Here is a 16,771-nt window from a genome sequence, read left to right on the forward strand (position 1 = left end):
TATAAAGTGTCTACCGTAATCCATGGGCTTGATGGCCTTCTCCGTGATGAATGTGAAGAGGCCCATATTCCACCTCTTATTAAAATAAAACTATGTTCCTATATTTTGTGTAAAAAATTTTTATCGTTGACCCAATATTTTTATATACTTTTTATTTGATGTTTTTTACAGGCTTCAGTCCTTACCATGTGTGAATTCTATAGTATCCTACATGTCACACAGGACAGCTAATGTAAATAAGCAATTGAAACACAACCATCTCCTGAACAAGACGGGATGTTATACATTACCGAGCACATTCGTACAGCTAGATTGTTTAAATTCAAGGGAACCCGTTCATATTACTGGCCAAAAACCATAATGTAGAGGCGGCTAAACTATGTACAGTATCTCCAGGGTCTGCCTTGCTGTATCTTGAGATGAGATCTAAATTGGTGGTATATTTTAAATTTAAAGATAAATGCAATGCTATCATGCCTCAACGTCTAATGTATTGCAGCATACGTTTTGTGAGGCTTCACGTTAGGCAAGTGGACGGTACCGTGTCTTACTTAGAACTCTCGATATATTATTGCTGAGGAAGGTTTTGGCAATACTTAGCAAGAGAGTAGTTGTTTTTTGTATGTGTAGCTGAATAATTTCAAGACTGTCCAAAATGAAATGTGTCTTATTTTTTGTTTCAGTCGTCATGGACCCCACCATAGATGATGACATCTGTATTTTGGCCCACGAGAAAGAGGACTGCGTCTCAAAACAAGAGCAACAGGTTCCCTTTTCTTCGTCTTCTGGGGAGACATCTGTTGCCTCGCATTTTGCACTTGTTACGGCATATGAAGACATTAAGAAACGCCTGAAGGACACTGAAAAGGAGAATTATTCCCTAAAGAAAAGATTAAGGCAACTGGAAGAAAGGGTATGTGCCACAGCTAAGAGCTTGCCACGCTGCTGTGATTATTATAGATTTTTCCTCATTTGGTATCCTGATATAAATAAAATAATAAAATAACTGATTTTGTTAGCCAGCCATCCTACAAATAAAACTAAACATTGGTGGAACTAAAAGTATTAAAGGTTTGTTTTTTAACCTTCATGGAACATTTTTTGTAGTGTCTACTGATTATGTAACAAAAGGGTTTAATATAATCTTACTAAATGCTAGGCTATACATGCAAATGGTATCAAAAGAAAGCCCTGTATTCAAAAAAAATATATACCAATTTTGAGTGCGCTAAACAAGAAAAAAAAAGCTTCCTTATACATGTATTTTGTACTGTGGTAGGAGTACCATAAGCTAGTCATAATATTCATAAGTCTAGATACTGACCTAGTTCTTGTTATCAGTGGTTTCTTTTATACAGTCGTATTCATCACTTCATTTTTTTCAAACTTTTAGCTCTGTAGAAGCCAAGAAGAAGAACAAGGTGCAGTCGACCATAAACAAGCAGATAAAGGGTGGGTTGGAGGCAAACAAGTGAGCAAAGCTTACAGTGCCTACCGCGAGATTTGCATTGAGCGTGACAAACTGAGAAGCAAGCTGGACATGGTGGTATGTGGAATAAATCTTTTATACGGCTTTGCATTTACTTAATTTTTTTTTTACTTTTGAACTGACATATTTTTGTAGCCAAAGGGAAACGGGAAAGATTTTTTTTTTTTTATTTATTAAAAAAAAATGTTCTAGAATAGCTAAATTTGATTGCTAAGAGAGCTCCAAGGAGCCTATGCTATACTGAAATAATATTATGAAAAGCTGTATATATATTGTAAACATTTCCCAACCTTTTAATAAAAGAAGTTGCTATTATTTAAAGTGATACAAATACAACCAAGCTAGTAAGGAAGATGTGGTGAGGTACATGCTATGTACCGTCATGGTGAGAAGCCATTTGTCTGATCTTGTCATGCAAAATGTTGCATGAGGAAGAGAAAATTTAGTTTCTTTTCTTAGGCCACATTGTGCCATAAATGGAAACTTGGCCAAACTCCACCATAAAGTTAGCCGACCATAAAGAACATCCAAGAAGGGCATCTTCAAACGATGCCAGATGTCCTTCCCAGGTTGCTGTAAAATCTTACAGGAGATCAGGCACTTGGGTCACACAGGGGACGCAGCACCTAGCATCTTCATTTGAGAAATATCGTTACTTTACCATCGTAACATGAAGAAGTTCTGTGTGCGGACAGTCTGACATCAAGATTGATGGAAAACATGGCAGGAGGGAAATGACAATGGGTGACCTCACTGACAGGTAGATAGGTGTTTGGTACTTGTATGCTTGTGATGAACCTAGTACCCAATGTACCATAGCAACAGAATATGATGTATTAAAATATCAGACAGGAGCTTGCTTCCAGGTGTACGGCTCAGTTCATAGGGAGCGTCGTAAAGTGGCTGGACTACACCCCCCACACCACATGACACCAAATGACACAGACAGAGGATGATTCCTATAAGAATGGGGATGCTGACACCCCACCTTCTATAAAACAAGTTGCCATTATTTCAAGTCATACAAATAACCAAGCAAGTAAGAAAGAGGTAGTAAGGCGCATGCTAGGAACTGTCTTGGTGAGAAATCGTTTATCTGATGTTATTACATGCAAAGCTTGTTAGAAGCTATTGGCAGGCGTAACATGAAACACTCAACACAGGTATAGAAGATTTCATCATTGGGAGATCATACGTTAGGAAGATATATAAAGGCCACTTTATTAGATACACCTCGCTAGTACCGGTTTGGACCCTCTTGCCTTCAGAACTGCCTTCATTCTTCGTGGCATACTTTCTACAAGGTGCTGAAAACATTCCTCAGAGGTTTTGGTCCATATGTACATGATGGCATCACGCAGTTGCTGCAGATTTGTCGGCTGCACATCCATGATGCGAATCTCCCGTTCCACCACGTCCCAAAGGTGCTCTACTGGATTGAGATGTGATGACTGTGGAGACCATTGGAGTTCAGAGAACTAATTGTCATGTTCAAGAAGCCAGTTTGAGATGATGTGGGCTTTGTGACATGGTGCATTATCCTGCTGGAAGTAGCCATCAGAAGATGGGTATACGGTGGTCATAATGGGATGGCCACCGTCCCATTTAAACAATGCTCAATTGGTACTAAGGGGCCCAAAGTGTGCCAAAAAATGTCCCCCACACCATGACACCACCAGCATGAACCAGGATGGATCCATGCTTTCATGTTGTTTACGCCAAAGTCGCATCCTGCCATCTGAATGTCGCAGCTGGAATAGAGACTCATCAGACCAGGCAACGTTCTTCCAGTCTTCCATTGTCCATTTGTGGTGAGCCTGTGCGAATTGTAGCCTCCGTTTCCTGTTCTTAGCTGACAAGAGTGGTACCCGGCGTGGTCTTCTGCTGCTGTAGCCCATCTGCTTCAAGGCTCGATGTGTTGTGCGTTCAGAGATGGTATTCTGCATACCTTGGTTGTACCGAGTGGTTATTTGAGTTACTGTTGCCTTTCTGTCATCTCAAACCAGTCTGCCCATTCTCCTCTGACCTCAACAAGGCATTTTCATCCACACAACTTTCTCTTTTTCGGATCGTTCTCTGTAAACCCTAGAGATGGTTCTACGTGAAAATCCCAGTAGATCAGCAGTTTCTGAAAGACCAGCCTGTCTGTCATCAACAACAATGCCACATTCACTGTCACTTAAATCCCCTTTCTTCCCTATTCTGATGCTCGGTTTGAACTTCAGCAAGTTGTCTTGGCCTAAATGCATTAAGTTGCTGCCATGTGGCTGATTAGCTATTTGTGTTAAGCAATTGAACAGGTGTACCTAATAAAGTGGCCAGTTAGTGTATATCTGCATAAGTTGATTTGTTAATAATCAATGATTTTATTGTGCAGGAGAAGGAGAAACTTAAATCTACTAAAGCTCTGAATGACCAGCTGCAATCCAAAGAAGTAGAGTTGCTACAAGTGAAAACGGAGCTGGAAACCCATCAAGGTAAGTCTAGTCTCGGTCCCTTCTGGAAATCGGTAATTGGAAGCCATGACCTACATTTCAGATTCATGATGTTGTCCGACACTTGCTAAAGGAGGAAGCTGCATTATACATGAGATGTCCGGATTTAGGTTTCTGTTCAAGCTGTTATTATATTTATAGTTGGTGGCTGTGTCCTCTTGCTGTGCTGAAGCCTTAGTGGCCAACTGCATTATTGAATGGTCACACTGAAATATAAACAATTCAGGCTACCCTTTGCTTTCAGCAAGGACACAGGTTAATAGATGCTGTGGTGCTTTCTGTATTAAATCTGGACCCCCGCAACAGTGCTTTAACTCCACTGTAAGTACCAAAAAAAGGTTTTGAAGTATCTGTATAATAATCCGTGCCCCTGACAACCAGACAAGGAGTCATTTTTAAATGGTGGATTGTTTGCCGTTTCCAATGTGGTATCTACCATTACGAAAAAAAATTTGCAATGTCTTTTGGAGTAGCTAATAGACACTGGGCCACAGTTACAAAAGCTGATATGCTGTTATCATAGAAGTAATATGCGTATATATTTAAAAAACATGTAAAACAAATAAAATAAATGTAATATCCATAGTGCAGTGTTCCTTCTAAATCTTTCAAATGATATATAATTATATATACAATTTTATTCCCACCATGGATGTAAAAAAGTTTATTATTTGAGTATTTGAATTAAATGTTTTAATTTGGAAGCGCTTTTTTAAATGTATATTCCAGCAATATAATATTGGTGTTTTGCCGATGTGTACATTTATGATTAAGTGTGCTTGGTGTCATCATTCTGTACTTATTTACGTAAAATAAACTGATGACTCGTTTCGGCATTGGTTAATTTGATATCACCTTCTTGATGAGGGAGGTGGCAGCACATTTTATATGATGCCGCTATTGATGATGATGGGACGGCACTAATGAGCTTATCCTGCAAGAGTTGCTGAGCGGACCCTTCATAATTAAAGTTGACGAGATAACATTCAAGAAAACCCCACCTTAGCTGTGCATGATGCAGGGCCAGTTCAGCTGTTCTTCAAAGATAAGGGTTGTCCTTTTGATAATACATAGTGGAATCGGAGTTGAAAGTTTCCACACTTCTGCAAACTCATCGTGTATTGACCATAATCCTGTGGTTTTGATGAGGTGTGTCTGTAACACCTTCAGATCTCTCCACCGTAATGACAGTAAAGCTATAGTTTCGCTTAAGATTATGTTTTGTAAAGGGTTGATCTCTTCTGCAATGTCACGAGTATGAATACATTTAGTTTTACAGCTTAGGTATTTTTTTGGCTAGCAAATAAATTAAAAACCTGTTGTTTTTTTTTTAATTGTTCACTTCTGTTTGTTACACCAAAAGTAAAGTGTTGAATTGACTTTTTATTTTTTATTTTTTTTTTTTTACAGTGATGAAAAGCTTAAGCAAAACTCCTAGTGACTGGGAGATAGAAAAACTGAACAGCGAGTTGAAAATGCGGTCGCTGGAGCAAAAAGTCAAATTGCTCCAGGAAGAATCCAGGAACCTTAAAGCAGAACTTCAAAGGACAAAGGTAATTGTGCATGTTTGAGAAATGTGCAGTAAAAGCTCGATGTGCATAAAACCGTTTACGGTCCTCTCTGATTCAAGCAGATGCTCTTCATGGATGAATTCATTTTCAGTTGTGCAATTAGTCTCAGCAAACCCCTTTTATTGGCTGAGTTATACATATTATACTGCGATGGCAGTAGGTAAATGTAACAACTAGAGGAAGTGGTAGAGGCTAATAATGTAATACTAAACATGCATGGTATGGGCATGCGGCTGTCCTGGGTATAAGACAGAAGTGGGCCAACTAGGCTTTTGGTTTCTCTCTGTTGCCAAGATATATGCTTTTGTATTTACATACGGGTCTGATGGGAGAGTAATGTGACCCAGGGATGCTTGATTAAACAATAGCAGATTAGTTCCACTACTGACCATATTGTGGTGTTATGCATTAATCTATCATAAAAGCAGTCCAGTTGTAGCACAACTAACATCTCTCTGTATGACATGTTACCCCTAAAGAGTTTTGCATCGGTTGCACCACTATAGAAAAAAAAAAAGGTTAGTTTTCTGCCTTCTTAGCTGCTCTGTGTAGTCAGATCAAGCTTTGAAAATGAAAGGTCTCAACACTGCTATGGAATCTGCGGGTGCCATATAAATAAAATGTACTTATTACACTTATCTTTTATTTATATAGCGCCAACAATTTACGCAGCGCTTAATACAATACATAAATTCAAGGGGCCTGACAAGACGAGAATTGACAGACTAAGGCAAACCGATACATTAGGTGGAGAGAGCCCGGCTCGCAAGCTTACAATCTTGAGGGAATTGGGTGACAAACATAAGGCAGAGAGAAAGGCTGAGAGGTAGTGAGGTGGTTGTATCAGTGACAAGGAAGTTCTAGCAGCGAAGACGGTGCAGCTTCTCTGAAGAATTGGGTTTTGAGATGTTTCTCGAATGTCGGGAGGGAGGGTGAATGCTGAAGGTTCAGGGGAAGTAGATTCCAGAGATATGGGGCAGCCACATATTTATTATTATTATTATTGTTGTTTTATATAGCGCCATCAAATTCCGTAGCGCTGTACAATGGGTAGACAGGACATAACAAGTAGTATGTAACATAACAAATTGACTTACAGAGACAACAGGTGAGGAGGGCCCTGCTCAAACAAGCTTACAATCTCTAAATAGTGCAGATACCTCATACTCTAAATTGACAGAGAAGGGTTTTCACTATATTAATGTAAATGGTTTGTCATATTATTATAGGTGTCATTCATTTGCAGGGTTTCACAAACGAATTGTCTTTAGAGTCATGCGACCTTTTATTAAATGCAGAAGTGCGTGTATCACCTTTGACCACTAGATGGTGCCAAAGACAATCATATAACATGCTGCTTTAGCATACTCACGTAATATCCTAAAATAATCGTGCAACACGAGAACTGTGGTGTGTATAGTTTACCCTCAGCCTTTAAAGATATAATGGGCAATGAAAAGTTTATCAACTTTTTATAGTAGAAAAAAACCCTGTTATCTCTGCGCATAAATCACACAGGTTCCAGTTTATTGGTATAGAGATGGGCAGCGTTCGGTACTTAAGCTTCAGCAGCTGAATATGTTCCCATATATTCCCAATTCCTATATTCTCTTCCAGCTTTTTCTAACCATGCAGTAGCTTGAGTGCCAAAAAACGTATCTGGTATCTGTGTGCATATCTGCGCATGCACTCGAAAAAGATGTACGATTTCTCACTTGCTTATTTTGTGCAAGAAAAAAAAAATGGCACTTTTGGCTTATAAAATGTAAGTTTGCTTGTTATTTTGTAGGATGCAAATCTAGAGAAAACTCTGACTACCTATGGATGCAGCCAAGGCAATGAAACTGAAAGGTAAGTACAATTCTGATTTGCTAATCAGAGACAAATACATAGTTTGGGATCTTTTTTCTTAGTAAAGTGAGGGCATTAGCACAGATTCCCACCCTAGCTGATTCAGAGCTTGGAATGTTATGGGGAAAACATCCTTCTCTACTTTACCTGTCTGTTTTATATAATAATTGAACGTTTGCAAAATAAACAGCAACATAGATGCAAGCTGGCCATACATGTTTAAATTCCTTCTTCTTCAGAAAAAACAATCATTTCATTATGAATTATATGGGGCAAGCCAAGCTCTTCCTATGGCAGAGGGCCATTCTTAATGCGTGGTCAATTTGACAAACCCCAGAGACAGCATTTTAAATGCCAAAATGTATGTTTGAGCATTCTGTTTTTCCAGTGTCGATGCTGACCCTGCAGGAACCATAAGATAGTGTTGTACAAACCCTGCTGGGGTCTCTGATTATCCTCCTGTCATTGATCACACAAGGTGTGAAAAGGATAGATAAAATATAACTGGAAAATATCATAAAATTAAAATATAAATTATTTTCATAAAATTAACATCATAATTAAAACCTGTTAGGGGGACATCAAGTCATAATGATCAGATGGTCATTTGTACGGCTTCCTTTATTGAACGGTGTAAACTCTCAGTAAAGTACTATTATACCATTAACCAGTATTTTTCCTCTACGTGCATTTTAGCAGTTAAGCAATGACAATAACTCCACTGCACTTTTCCCTTGTATATAAGCCCCCTTTTCCCCCCCCTGAATCTGTATGGGTATATGAGTACCGCTTAGCAAACATTTCATTTAAGCTAGTATTTCCATAGAGAGAAGAGAGAATGTGTGGTTTTTGCTAAACAGACTGGAACCTTTTTTTTTTTTTTTTTTTTTTTTATAATGTGATTTGACATCAATAGATTACACGCTGTTTAAATTATCTAAGCCAGAACCTTACATGAACTCATGCAGCGCTCCTGGTTTTCTTATTTTTTTTAAAAGTTAAAGATTTGTAATGCGAGTAGAGCTGCTTTAGCACAGATATTCTTACTTCTTTTTTAATACACTGTGTGCTTTGTTGTTCATTTCCATATTCCATAAATTCCCGTATTACCCTGACAATATGGCAGCCTTTACTTTCAAATGCCCCTGTTGAGCTGTGTGTGTATTGCATTAAGGAAATAAACACAAAGTACTATCTGGATGGTACATAAATCCCATATATACCCATATAAATCAGGAGTCGCCATGTGTGGTGTGACCTGTTTGGTGGAGAGCAATACCCAGGCTTCCTTCCAACACATAAATCCATATTCAACTAGACTTAGTGAGTACAAATGTGATTAAGAAGTCCACAACACTTGACTCCTTCATCATAACAAGATCCGGCATAACCTGTAAAGGCATTCAATATAACCTACATAATATATTATGGCTATGGCGTAATAAGAAAGAAAACAAAAAAACTATATTTCACAAAACTGATTTCTCAGATTCACAAAACAGATTCAACCTCCCTGTCTTTTTTTTTTTTACTCTTCCTATTGGATATTATTGCATATATTACGTGTGCTGATTTTGTTGCTTATAGTATATATTAAAAAAAAACCAAACATATTTTTGCGATAAACAAAATGTACTTGCATAGCGTGCGTACGACAAACTATAGATCCACAATATCGTAAGCTCACAGAGGAGCCTTTTCTGAAGCATGCAATTTAACAAAAATTACAAAATATATATATATTTTTTTGAATTCATATTCTCGCTTCGTTAGTAAAACTATGTTGCACTCTTTTTTTCATCGGTTGCCCTTTTCTATTTGTTCTTTTAACATTGTGCTTACCAACTTAGGATAAATGATGTCCACTAGAGGGAGAACAAGGACTTCAAATTGTTCTTTTTTTTTTTTGTGAAGGTAGAAATAAATTAAGGGAGTCGATTAGACTGGCAAGAACTTTTATCCTTTGTATTTGACTGCAGTCTGCTTTAAAAATTAAATAAAATTGCTGAAACATTTGCTCACATCTCAACGCACGGGTGTAACCTACATAATTACACTCATGTAGGGCTATGCAGTAATCTAAAAAAGAAAATATAAAAAGTAAATGTTTACTTGTCCGTTTGGTATTTTTTGCTAATTTTCGGGAATGCCAGTTGCAATTTAAACGTATCGATTGGTTACATTTTTTTAAAGTGTTAATTCAACACGTTTTTTTTCTGCTATTTTATAGTTAGACAATATGCACCTGACCCAGTCTATTCTTATTGTCTGTTTGCCATCCTATTACAAATGTGTCACTTTTTAGTATTAACTTGTATATATAGGAGTGATGTAGTGTTATTATCTTTCATGTCGTAGTCCGTGCCTGAAGCTAAATCTCTTAATAGTCATCCCTAAGCGCCTAAGGCTTGCTAGGATTACTGGGAATTGTAACGTAACACGACCTGGATGTTGAAACCTGAATTAAATGATATAACTTGCAGTACAACACACTGGCTACTAGCTCCCTCCAGGTATTGCCTGTATGGATAATATACTATATAAATATACCGTATATTATATATTCGTTTCTCTGTGTGATCTGGGACTTCACTCAGATGTCTTATGCATTATGGCATCAGGATCACACTACTAAAATGTGTGTGTTAATTTTTCTGTTATCATTGTAGCATCAGGACAATACTTCTGAAATGTATTTTTTTCTTCTTTTTTTTTTTTTTTTTTTTTTTTTTAACAATTGTAGAATCATGATGACATTTCTCAATTCCCCCCCCCCCAATCGGTAACTTTGTTTTACTCAAATCTGAAATTTTGCATTCATTTTTTTGTTATTAATTGCCCAGTTTACCAATACTGTGATTTATATATAACAGTATGGAAGTGTTTTTACATTTTTTTATTTTTTTTTTGCCCATTTTAAGTTATATCCTGAATTTGTACATCCATTCCTGGATGATCTTTTTGAATGGAGGAAGTGTACTAATCAAAACATTTTTTTTTTTTTTTTAATTATATATATAATATATGTGTGTGTGTGTGTGTGTGTGTAAATATATATATATATATGTGTGTGTGTGTACTAACCCAGTGTTACTTAACCTGGTGTTAATATATAATTCATATGTCATAACCAATAAAAATATCAACAATACATCATATTTATATAGTCTGCAGTATAGCATTTCAAAGCTACAATCGACTTACAGGATCGAATAAGCAAATACGTATTTGAAAACACAAGATTATAATTTGATAGGGCAAACACTATAGAATACTTTTTATGATATATATATATATATATATATATATATATATATATATATATATATATATATATATAATATCTTGCTTGGAGTCTGTATGGTCCACTAATATTCATTCCATTTAGGGCTAATTTTTAGGTAAGCATTTCATGGTGATTTGTAACAAGTGCACTTGCATGCAGGGTTGAAGTTTTTTAAAACATAGCCGAGTTTTTAGGTTTCTGTTTTGTAGACATTTCTTACGCTGCATATAACAAAAGAAAACGAACGGTGATACCCGTGTACTTGCCGCAATCAGGCAAACAAATGCCTGGGCATTCCCTTTTACTAATTAGGCAAGTGTTTTATAGCTGTAGTTATCGCGTATTACGAGCAAGCATGAATACAACTAGTTTTTGTTTTTTTTTTATCCTTAAATGCGTCATCTTACAGTATGGAATATACTATTACAGATGTATTTAAACTAAGGCTCCTCTTATTTCAAAAGATGAATATTTCTAAGCATTTAGCAAGCTCAGATACCTAGGGACAGTCTACGTTTGCTAAGCGCGATAGCCCGTTGTACAGCAGAGTAGCGTGTCGGCGCACTAATGAAGGTAGTATTCGTTTTCCCTACAATTTATATAGTAACAAATTTGTATAATACTATTTTTATGAACAATTTGGTGATTGTTGTTCCCCTTATCTCTTCAACAGGCTGATACTTTTGTAGATATATATATATATATATATATATATATATATATATATATAAATAAAAAAAAAAATATATATAAATGCTACAATTTTAAAAATTCTGTTCTCTGATTTATTTGATCTGTGTATTGATGTTTCAGCAACTCACGGGTTTACATGCTGTGTCCTTAAATTGCTTAGGAGTATGTTGGGGCTTTTTAGTTAATTTATGTTAAAATCTAGCAAAAAGTATCAGTTCATTTTTACGTATCGACAAAAAATGAAACAAGGAAGTCTAATTGCTTTCTAAAACATGAAGCACAGGGTTGTTTTTTTTCTGTTTCTGCATTCCCTAAATTTGGAAAGAAAAAAAAAATCCGATGCCACTGGGCAGCACATTAAACCCTTTTTTTTTTGTCGTCTTGCTGTTCTTTATTTTCAGCGAGAGCAATGCACAGCAAGCATACTGGGAGCTGAAGAAGGAAATGTCTAATTTACATGTAGTGACTGAAGTACAAGCCGAGGTGCTAAGGAAGCTGAAAGGAACCATCGCAGCGGCCAGGAAAGGCAAGTCACGGTGGCTGCCGTAAAAAAGACTGCTCTAAACCTCAGATCCAAGCAAAAAGCCATTTAAAGAGCAAGCAGCTATCATATCTCATCAGAATCTCGCTGCTTGAAGCTGATACGCCTGAGTATATTAGAGCAGCAGCCTACACGCTTTCTGGTTTGGCTTCTGTCTCATACTGGTCAACTTCACACATAAAGGTGTTGCTGATGTGTATTTTCTGTATTGCTGTATTCTCTTCCCCTTGTGGCTTTTATTTTTCTCAGCCTGCTTAAGTGTACAAGGCAGAGGTGTTAACAGTTTATTTGTATTTGACCTTTTACCGTATATCTGCCTTGTATAGAAAAGAAAAAGAAAAAAACAAAAAACAATGCAATGCAGTCATTTCACTTACAAAAGGCTTACTTTCGTTATGGTCTTTTTCAAAATTATTTGTACCCTGGATAATCAGAGTCTCGTTTTCTTTTTAGATTTTCTCACAGCCAAAAAAGTTGCTCTTGCTATAACAAGGGCAGGATTTTTTTCTGTTAGGTTTTCTACTAAGTAGGTCATAATTTCCTTAGTAATAAATCTAAAAAAAACAAATCTAAGAAATATTTGCTTTAATTAAATTCACAGTACTTGGTTCACACAAGTGAAGATATATTTTATTAATCAAAATAATGACCTATTGGGTCGGTGTCTTAGCACAAAATGCTGTCCTGAGCTGTTTTGCTCTAGATAAATATTTTATATGATGACATATAGCTAATATATTTAATATGTTTATATCTAAACAAGAGTGACCATATAACATTCTAGACATTTCTAGTTTATTTCATATCTTAATAGTTTTACTTAATTGAAGTTGAATACCAACTGGGATCGGCCCAAGGTATTTTGCCTTATATTTTATGGTACTTGGTTTATGTAAAATACAATTCTATCATTGTTTCTTTTATTTGCTTTATTGACACTGAAGGTAGAAATTGATTTTAACTTTAAGAGACATACTCGTGTCTCCATTGAAAAATCAAAGTATTGTGTGTGTGTCATTTGATATCAAAGCAGTAATTCCAATTGACGATTATCAAGCATATCTGAGCACTAGTGATATCAATGACACATATTTTATGTTCAGCAAAAAATGATCTTAATCTTTAGAACAAAATGATTTGACCTTCCATGTTGGCTTTGTGTTAATGTATATACAAGAACATTCTGATGGCTTTCCCAATAAGACTCGTAGTAATTCCTTTTTATTTTTGCAGCTTCTGAAAGTGCACCTGTGCAGTGTCAGGAGGACTTGGTGAAAAACTGCAGTAAACTACATTTATCTGCCACTAATGTAAATTCAGAAAAAGTGCCTTTGGTTTTACCAAACAAACAGAGGCTTAGCAGTGTCCCCGCCATGCTTTATCCACCTGAAGACACGGACATTCGGCATGGAAAGACTGATGGCGCACAATGGGCCGATGAAAGATTGTTTGCTGTAGACGGAACAGACTGTGAAGACGACGATTTTTTCCCAAAGTCATCTCTCGAAGAGAACTCCTGGGTAATACCTAGCCCCCCAAAGCCCAGTGAAACATTGTTTTGGGAATCTAAAGGCTATTCCTCTACAAGCAATGTAGCGCATTATTATAATCACAACTATTCCTTTAATAGCTAAGAAAAATCACAAGTGAATTATCTAGACAAAATATTCAGGTGTAAATTATTGTCTGGTTACTATTTTTGGCTATGGTGACTACTTCAAAGATAAATACAACATATTTCCCATAACAATATGATATTACATCCTTATTATATATATATATATATATATATATATATATATATATATATATATATATATACTTTGCATTTTACAGATGTTAAATTGTTGAGGTTGGATGCCTAGTTTTGTTAATGTTGATTTGATTTTAGGAGCTTTTTCATTTCTGCATAGGAAATCGAGAAGGCTGGTTACAAAGTGTCTCATTTGATGGAATGAATCAAATTCTTTGTAAAGTCATTTTCAGATAGTAAGGGCTGAGTTGACTGTAGTTTCACCTGCCTTCATTCACTGTGCAGTATAGAAGGTCAAGTCTGCCCTACTTGGTGGAGATTCTGATAAGGTCTCTTATACCATCGTACTGTGGCAATTCTAAACAAAGCTCTGTTAGCTTCCTCCAGTGCTCGATGTGAGAATCTAATGAAGCCCTTTATACTTTGTAGTTATTGCTATAAGGTTATTTTTGGTGGTCATTTAATCTGTATTTTTCCTTTTGCATTATTAGTCATTGGGTCATTCTGAAACAAGTAACGGCTACCTTCAAGCAGAAAGAGGATTTTTGTGATTTGTTTTTCCTCTTACCATGCCATTCAGCTACCATGAACACATTTTAGACCAATGGTTGGATTGGATAGAACATTTCACAGTACATAATCTTTTTTTCTGTATAGCCAGCACGAATACAGGGGAGTATGAGCCACCGCATTCAAGCTTGCGCTATATACCTATTGGCTTGTACACCTACTGATCAGCAGTTCTGTAATGTGGAGAACATTTTGAGTATTATACTCAACATCTCACAACAGTTGTGGAGTTTAGTTTTCCAAAATTACCTGTAGAAAAGTCATAACTCAAAAGGGGGGCCACAGTGTGTGTAGCTAAGGACCACCTGAGATACTTTATGGTGCTGATAGTCATGGTTTCTTAAAAAGGCAACTATTATGACCCTTATAATAAATGTGCATTTACAATTTCTTTACTTCACGTGTCAATGTTTTAAAACGGGTTTAAAATGCAATGTTGCACCTGGGATGACTGATGATTTTAGGCGAAGACTGTTATGCAAAGTGATCGAATTAAGTATGAACAACCAGTGTGTGTTATGTTAATGTAGTACACACTGTTGTTTCTTTTAATGTTAGATGGAATTGCTAAAAAGTATTACTCTCTCAGGTTTTACTGGGAGAATATTTAAAGGGACTCTATCATGCGTATACGACTTTTATCACCATACCATCAAACCTGTCTGTATGCTGTGTAATTTTTTTCCACTCATCGAATGGCATTTATTAAATATGATTTCCACTTGCCTACTGTGGGGCACTCAACACATTCTTCTGTCTTTCTGCACCACCAATAATTTTAATGATGTAAAATCTGCTATTCCTATACCTCTGATTTGTGTTTTCACCATGGACTGTGACAAATGCCTTTTTTTTTTTTTTTTGGTTTGTTTTCTTTTCTGAAAATAGCTCCTTAAGCTTGAGGCACCTTTAATACTATACCCACTGACCAATCAGTGGAAAGTATGTCCCTTACATTGAGTGTATGTAAGCCTTCAACGTTCAAGCTCTCCTGAACATTTCCTATAGAACCTCAACTTTTAATATCCATAAAAAAACAAGGTTATTCGTGGCTGCAATTGTTCGCCTTTCCCCTGACAAAGCTTATGGCCAGTTATGGAAACACATGCAGCTTTCCCCCCCCCCCCCCCCCCCCCTTTTTTTGCAGATCTTAACGGGATTATAATCTACTTTTTTTTTTAGTCGCCCCTCCGCTCTCTTTGATCTTTTTTCTTGTTCTCTCTCTTGTGTTTTAGCTCAGCTTTTACTAGTAATGTCCAGGGTTGATTCTGTGTAACATCTTAGATGCTAAAATATTACCACTGAGCAGGGATTGGCAACAACATTAAACTGAAAGCAAATCTGTATTTTTAACCTTTTTTTAGTTGCCATTCAGGCATTTACACTGTTCTACCTAAAACATTTAGAATACTCTTATGGCATATCAATAAAGGTTACGTTTAAATTTAAAAAAATCTTGGGTTGTTAGCAATTGTTTGCCCTCCGCCTGTCCTATTTGTATATGCTGGTGTTAGTGTGACCACAGTATACTTTTTGGTATTGTCAATGTGAATCATCAAGCTAGACTTGAAATACTATCCCTGCTAATAATTTGGTGAATACCGATGACAATAAAAGTTTAACCATCACAAGCCGTGTTCCCAGTGGTAAAACATATGTAATGGTGGTTTAGTTCTGTTCAAACTTGATTGATGTGAAACATTAAGATTTATGTTGCAATCTAGGTGTTGCCTTACAATGTCTTTCACAAATGTGACAATATGTCAGGTGTTGCTAGGCTGAAATAGCTCATCTGCAAATCCTCAGTTACTCAGATGTGTGTTAAAATGGAGAAGACACGCTCTTGCGTTAGCCAACCCTTTGAAAGTCACCAGCACTGCTTCTTTTAACAATCCTTTGTCGCTCATTCAAATGGACCTTTCAAAATGTTACCACCTGTGCTTGTTAAGGGATCTGGAAAAGCCAAGCTTGTGTCCACTAAAGCAAAATTAAAATCTCCTGTAGCTGTGTGCCTTGCAGCAGAACACCTGGCACACTGTATTTGGGGGCATATACAAGTTTCCTCCAAGCACATATAGCTAAGTCTGCTACAGATAACATAAGGGTAGCACTAAAGGTTTCAAGTTTAATTTGACTATCACCCTCACAGCTTTTTACCATAACTATTAAAGCTACCTCTATTGTATTCTTCACGTGTGCCCATCATCGTAATTATTTTGGAGATTTTTAGTTTTAGTCCACCTTATGGAAGCTGTGATTAGAGGACCCTGCCACAGGTTTCCACTGATCAATTTACTATCCTATAGTTCTCTCCCTTCCTCTCATTCACTCGCCCTTACAAAGGCTGCCCAGCTCTAATAAAAACAGAAACCCAATAATAGGAAACAGATACGTTAAATAGGGTTTGTTTAATACATGCATATTACTTTTTCTAATCTGTAGGACTATAAAATGAATGGAGAAAAAATGCTTTAAGTGCAACATTTTTACTGGTTTTTAATGTTGATACCACGCATTGATCC

The 16,771-nt window shown here is 36.6% G+C and overlaps 1 protein-coding gene across 1 annotated transcript; it reads left to right on the plus strand.

Moving 5' to 3' along the window:
* The first annotated feature begins 688 nt into the window (after positions 1-688).
* LOC149300755 (5-azacytidine-induced protein 2-like) lies at positions 689-15,499 on the plus strand. The gene is made up of 8 exons (XM_089484790.1): positions 689-913; positions 1,394-1,546; positions 3,867-3,966; positions 5,395-5,537; positions 7,345-7,406; positions 11,787-11,911; positions 13,160-13,446; positions 15,485-15,499. The coding sequence occupies exons 1-8, from the start codon at positions 689-691 to the stop codon at positions 15,497-15,499; spliced, it is 1,110 nt and encodes a 369-aa protein (XP_089340916.1).
* The last annotated feature ends 1,272 nt before the right edge of the window (positions 15,500-16,771 follow it).

The sequence above is a fragment of the Sceloporus occidentalis genome, unplaced genomic scaffold, assembly GCF_023333645.1.
Source record: "Sceloporus occidentalis isolate IW3139 unplaced genomic scaffold, rSceOcc1.0.p SCAF_23, whole genome shotgun sequence".
Lineage (NCBI taxonomy): Eukaryota > Metazoa > Chordata > Lepidosauria > Squamata > Phrynosomatidae > Sceloporus > Sceloporus occidentalis.

What these genes read in the sequence shown, in the direction of transcription:
- LOC149300755 (XM_089484790.1), top strand. Translation starts at nt 689, where the DNA reads ATGGACCCCACCATAGATGATGACATCTGTATTTTGGCCCACGAGAAA. An exon ending in CAGAACTTCAAAGGACAAAG is followed by an intron (nt 5,538 to 7,344) that starts GTAATTGTGCAT and finishes GTTATTTTGTAG; the next exon opens with GATGCAAATCTAGAGAAAAC. An exon ending in CAAGGCAATGAAACTGAAAG is followed by an intron (nt 7,407 to 11,786) that starts GTAAGTACAATT and finishes CTTTATTTTCAG; the next exon opens with CGAGAGCAATGCACAGCAAG.